Source organism: Chironomus tepperi, unplaced genomic scaffold (genome assembly GCF_022539635.2).
Source record: "Chironomus tepperi strain 1889 unplaced genomic scaffold, CSIRO-AGI_Ctep_v1 contig_261, whole genome shotgun sequence".
NCBI classification, from domain to species: domain Eukaryota; kingdom Metazoa; phylum Arthropoda; class Insecta; order Diptera; family Chironomidae; genus Chironomus; species Chironomus tepperi.
Window position 1 is genome coordinate 597,578 of NW_027226383.1, and position 6,136 is coordinate 603,713.

The 6,136-nt window shown below is 31.6% G+C and overlaps 1 protein-coding gene across 1 annotated transcript; it reads right to left on the bottom strand.

Annotated features, from left to right (window-relative positions):
• Positions 1-1,189: 1,189 nt before the first annotated feature.
• On the bottom strand, positions 1,190-5,476 carry LOC139091755 (spondin-1-like). Its single transcript, XM_070641932.1, has 8 exons — positions 4,919-5,476; positions 4,216-4,439; positions 3,734-4,129; positions 3,037-3,662; positions 2,568-2,982; positions 2,028-2,511; positions 1,815-1,966; positions 1,190-1,751 (listed from the first exon to the last, which is right to left on the bottom strand). Exons 1-8 carry the CDS (start codon positions 5,097-5,099, stop codon positions 1,395-1,397), a joined length of 2,835 nt encoding a protein of 944 aa, XP_070498033.1. The 5' UTR covers positions 5,100-5,476; the 3' UTR covers positions 1,190-1,394.
• Between the last annotated feature and the right edge of the window lie 660 nt (positions 5,477-6,136).

Consider the following 6,136-nt stretch of genomic DNA (forward strand, 5'->3'; position numbering starts at 1 on the left):
TATTAATGTCATAATGATGATAGACATTAATCATAAAAAATTCTCATCAACATATTTTTTGTTTGTAGAGACATAAGACATGAGAATTTAGGGATGGAGGATGTAAAAGTTGAGTGAAAAGCACATGGCAGTTAAAATAGCAATAAAAGCTGATTTTATGACTTTTTTGTTATCTTAAGCGTCTTAAGATTGTAAATGTGATAATAGAATTTCAATGCATGTGATTCGTTGTGAACTTGACAAAATTCTTGAGGATGTGCTGCCCATTCCACATCATTTTATTGCCTCAAATAACTCGTTTCTCATTTCATTTCCTCAAGACTTTTAAACTCTACTCCGACATCATCAAAACTTTCTCATGTCCATTTCTTTTTCTATTTTGAAATGGGATACATACTTGAACTATTATGAAGTTTCAATGAACATTCACTAGTGTCAGGTCACACAGAAATCTCTTGAATTTATGCAAAAATGAATTTTATCAATGAATCATCTCTTTATGCCTTTCCTACATACTCCTTTTTTGAAAGAGAAATGTCAACAACATAATTTCATTTTTCTCTGTTCCTTTTAATATTCATTGCATAAGATACAGATAAAGATAGTGAACGAAGACCGAGGACGAGACAAAAGGAACAAAAAGTGGAAACATAATTCTTATATTAGTAACATAATGCAGAAAATAACACTTCATATACGTGACATGAATAATTTTCACAATAAAAATTTTTTTTTTGTTGCTGTTTCTCTTTCTGCTGATGCTTGTCTCTTTACTGATACAAAATTCTTTGAGTTACTCGCATATCTTAAGTTTCAATGTCAAATTTATTCATAAGGGAGAAAAATAAGTTTAGTGTTTTTTCTTCAGTTTCTGTTGTGTTCTCAAAACACAGAAAACAACACAGTTGTAACATTTTTTTTATATTCTCTAAACATTAAATTATTTACAGCATAAAGGCTTTTCATTTCAAAATGTTTTCCAACAGTACGTTATAAGCTTCATAATAAAAAGGTCTTTTTTCATGAACAATTTTTGTTGGCTTGAAGTTAGAGGGAACCCTTGAGGCAACAATAAACTTTGACAGAATCTTATTCTCTTTGTTTTCATCTTATCTATTTCCTTCTTCTATTTTGGCTCTCATGTGTGCTTTTTTGTACAACAACAACAACAAAAAAGGAACACAAAAAAAAAGTTTTTAACCTATCGGTATTAGAAACATTTTTTATTGCTTCTTATTCAAACATACAAATTGCTTTATTATCATCGCATATGCTATAAACTATACAATTCCTATACTCTACAAGATAAATGCTTAACATATGGAAAATGATAAATTTTCATTTTTACTGGAAATATTCCAACTAATTTTACAATTTAAAGTAGATTAGCTTCTTCAATATGAATTATAAGAACTATGCGGACGATAGTTATAATTTTGTGACAGACATGGCATAAGATTGCATTTTCGTTGCTCTAATCGGTCATGACAAAAAGCTGAATTTTCAATGTTAAGTAAGGCACGCGTGCGAATTTGAAGAGCTGATTGTCCACAAGATTTACTGCATGGACTCCATGCTGACCAATCTGAGTATTCACAGTATGGAGTTGGATTTCTAGTCGTTGTTATCACACGAATTGGCGGGAAAAAGTGATGCTGTACTCGAGTCACTAATTCACAATCTGAAGTTTTGCATTTTTCAAGTTTCCTGTCATTTCTTGGACATGGTTTACCGCCGTTTTGTGGATGTGTCTGGAATTAAATTATGAATTTTTCAACAAAAATTAATGATGAAAATTTATGATAAAATTTTACCACAACTTTTCTGAATTTCCATCTAAATCCATCACCGCATGTCGTATTACATGGAGTGTATTCCCATGGTGTCATCACACAGTCAATTCTCTCTTGAACGAGATTACCGACTTGTATGGAATCGAGATCTTCATCTCCATAAAGTTCTTGCTCTAATTTGTGAATAAAAAATATTAGAAATTGTCATTTAAATAACTTATAATCTCAACTTACTATTGCATGTTTCCGTGCAGTTTGGTAATGATTCAAAATTATTTTTTGAACCTTCACATCCAGTATGAATGAAAGTTGCACATCGTTTGAGTTGATGACTATAAAAGTAACGAATCTCGGGAGCTGATTTGCATAATTGCATGAGTGGGGGTTGAAGACAAAAATATTTTGGATTATCATCATAAGCTGGATTTCGTCTACCACAAATTTGTGATTCTACAAATTGAACACCAAAGCAAGCATGTGATGGATCTGCTGCTGTTGTCACATTTAATGTTGTGATGTCATCATCTTCTTCATCATATTTTTGAACTTTTTTGTTCCTTTTTAACTTTTCAAACATATTAACAATACGTTTTAAATTTTCATCAGAATTGCGAATATTTTGTTTTGGTTTTCGGACACGAATTCTAATTCCCAAACCATTTCTTGTTGAGCATTCACTGAATTGAGTCCAATCATCTGCTGGACAGTTAAGTCCAACCTGTGAAATTTAATTTTATGAATATGCTTTTGATTATTTTAAAAATTATTACATACAGCCTTTGGCTCCCCGTTATTACTACAGTCAGTTTCTGGACAGTCTTCGAATTTTTGCAATAAAACTTTTGAATATTTTCTTTCACATTTTTTTCTATTTGCTGAAATTCTGAATTTTCTGGTTATTTCCTTCTTTGGATTTCCTCCTTTTTGACAAGAACATTCTTCTTCTTTCCAATCCGTTAATTGACATTCCTTATCTCTTTTGTCAACTTCTTCTTCTTCACCATCCTCATCACCACCTTCATCTTGACTACCATTTTCTTCTTCATCTTTATCTTTATCATCATTATCATTAGTTATTACATTTTTGGTATTACTAGTACATCCTTTAACTCCCGTACAAGACATTTTTTGAACTAACTCTTCATTACACCCCTTTTTGTGTGCATTTACTGAATCTTTGTAGTAACGTCTAATATGAAATTTAAAAATTATTCATAAATAATGAACATTTTTTATGACTTACCTTCTTTCCTGATATCCCTCACCACATGGATTATTACACTCTTTCCATGATCCCCATGGATTAGTTTCACAATAATTAGTTTTATCTTCTTCTTCCTTATCTTCATCTCTGCGATTATTATAATTATTATTATTATCATCATCATTATCATCATCATCTCCTGTATTGCCTCTACCATAATTTCCATTATCATCACCATTCTCATTTTTGTCACAATTCTTCTCATATAAACGTTGTCTTGTGATGTAAAGCTTTGCTAATGGCTTCATTTCCAAATTTTCTGGATCATAAAATGGTGAACGTGGATCATTAGGATTATTTGGTTTAATGCGACGTATTGACTCTTGTGGTCTTGTTGGTTGATCTGGTGCTGTATATGTTGCACCAGAATCTGTGCCTGCATCATATGGATATAAATTTACCTCTTTTTGTTCCGCCCACTGTCCATTTGATAAACATAATTCTAAATCACTCACACCAACAAACCAGTCAGGCGATGGATATAATTTTGATACAACCGAGATTAAATGATGTTCTGAATCGACACGAAATACAGCGAACGTCTTTCCATTTACATTTGGGTAAGAAATGCCTCGAGCTTTTATTATTGTTCGAATACTTTCACCCTTCATCGAACATGTGAAAAGATTGCTTGATTATTATTCTGAATATTGATTAAAAGTTATTAATTTTATACCTTATTCTTTAATTCCTCCTCAAGCAATCCAGTTGCACCAAATTCAGCCATTTCTTTCATGCCAGGAGATGAATGATTGCCATAACGCCAAAAGTGATTATCGATTGCATGCGAGGCACCAATAACATCACTGAATTTCGTTCGCCATCCATCATCGGGAAAGTCTTTCGGGTGTGTATTTCTAGACCAAAGTCCTTCAAATGTCAACTCATATTTTGCTTCATCACATGCTGTACACTCCGCAACGATAGAGTCGGGATCTATTGAGTCCGCTTCATCCTCACATAAAGTTTTACTTAATGCACCATCATCCATAAACCATATATCACGATGTTCTATGATTGTCGATTTAAATGTTATACAACCTTTTCCAGATGTTGGTGCTGTCCATTCTATCTGTACATAAAATAAATTAAATTAATCGTCAAACTGTTGATGAACTTATATGAACATCTATAAATTAAAAGAGATGTTAATCTTACAAGAACGTCACTCTTTGGAACGGAATTTGTGTTGACAACAACATTTGGACATTTTTCCGATATTTTTGATAGTGCTGGATATAAAATATTAAAACTTCCAAGATCATCTTCTTCATATCGTGAGAATGCCGTTTTGTCGTCATTATTTCTCTCAACGGTGAGATAAAATCCGACAAATTTCTGCGGTGATGGTGATGAGAAACGTGTAACACCTTCCAAGCTTACTGTAGATAGAAATATTTGTGAAAAAAACATGAGGCACACATGAAAATAAACACAAATATGTTAAATAGGATTTGATTATATTATACGCATTTTCTAGAAAAAATACGAATATTTTCAGTGTGTATGCTTGAAAATATTTATGCCACTTTTCCTGATTTATATGGTAAAAGTAAATTGAATGAACTGTATTTAATTTAAGAGGCTTTTAAGAGATTATAAAATGTTGTTGAGTATTTTAAGGAAATACTTGAAATAAAAATGCCTTTTTTGCTGTCAAATTGGATGTTTCTAGAATCTTACAAAATGCTGAGTGTTTTGAGCGCTCATGGATATGAATTTAGCAAAAATCGCTACAATTTCACATAAAACATTGAAAAATCTCGCAAAATGTATGGCAAAAATGAGTCGCAATTCATCAAATATGATGATTTATGTGAATATCACCATCGTGTGCAAAAAAAGGTGACTATGTGCTTACTTTTGTATGTTTCACCAGGAATATAACGAATAGGATCGTTAATAACACGCAATCTAAATCGTCCATCGGGTGGTGACTTGTTACTTCCAGTTCCATCCGGTATGCGAGCACATTTCGATGGATTTGATGATGATAAATCAGCAATTGCAATGAGTAGAATTATTAAAATTTGTATTTTCATTATGACTTTATAAAATTATGTCTGTATTTTATTTTCAAATAGCATAATCAGAACGGAGCGATCATTAATCATCAAAATTGCGTTTTTTATTAAAAACAATAAATAAATTTTATTTAATTTTGTAGTCACTTGTTTTCTAAATCACTTTTTTTTCCACAATTTTTCGGTTTAATTTCCACCAAGTCGTTGTGCGCGCGCGAATAATATATTTTGATAATCGTTGTTACGTGTTTATTTATTTTTACACTGACAATATTTTTTTTATATTAAATATCACAAACACTTATTAAGTAATAAATCATCAACAACAAACGGAGTAGATTGAAGGAATAATGACTTTTTGCGTCCGATCAGTAAGGCACGATAGAGCGAAATAAAGATGATATTTTTTGCAATTTGAGTATATTTAATCTCAAAAAATGATCACGATGTGAGAGGATCTCTCCTTTAAATGTAAACAACATCGCCATTCCATTAAGTTACAACGGAATTCTTTTCTCAATTTTTTTTTTTCATCTTTTTCTCGTCGAGAAAATGCAAAAAATTTCATATTGAAGGAGACATCTCGAACTCGTGTTCACACGCATTGACATTTATGTTCAATGACATTCAAATAACTTCATGTTAACGAGGTCATGATCAGCTATGACCTTATGCTTCTTGCTGGTCGGTCAATTTAGAGACTCTGGCAGTGCGCCAACTACTCTATGTCTAGCACTCAAAAATGTTTTTTCATTTTGTGTGATCTTGAAAATTGAGAAGAAAACAACAAAATTTTATGCTTTGATATTTATGTGGGAAAATTTTGTGCTTCCTTTATATTGCTCATAGAATATATAACATCCTACAACTGCTTTTTATTTTCTCATCATCATCTTTCATTCTTATTCTTACTGATTTTTTTTTTTGGTATAATAAAGTTTTATCTTCATTCATAAATTTTATGCAAAAGCAAATATTATCTTCTCTACAGTATGTTCGTGACCCGAGTGACATGATGCGACAAATCGCATTTTTCGACGTAAATTTGGATCAAA

What these genes read in the sequence shown, in the direction of transcription:
- LOC139091755 (XM_070641932.1), bottom strand. Translation starts at nt 5,099, where the DNA reads ATGAAAATACAAATTTTAATAATTCTACTCATTGCAATTGCTGATTTA. An exon ending in TCCTGGTGAAACATACAAAA is followed by an intron (nt 4,440 to 4,918) that starts GTAAGCACATAG and finishes TTCTATCTACAG; the next exon opens with TAAGCTTGGAAGGTGTTACA. An exon ending in AGGAGGAATTAAAGAATAAG is followed by an intron (nt 3,663 to 3,733) that starts GTATAAAATTAA and finishes TGTTCGATGAAG; the next exon opens with GGTGAAAGTATTCGAACAAT.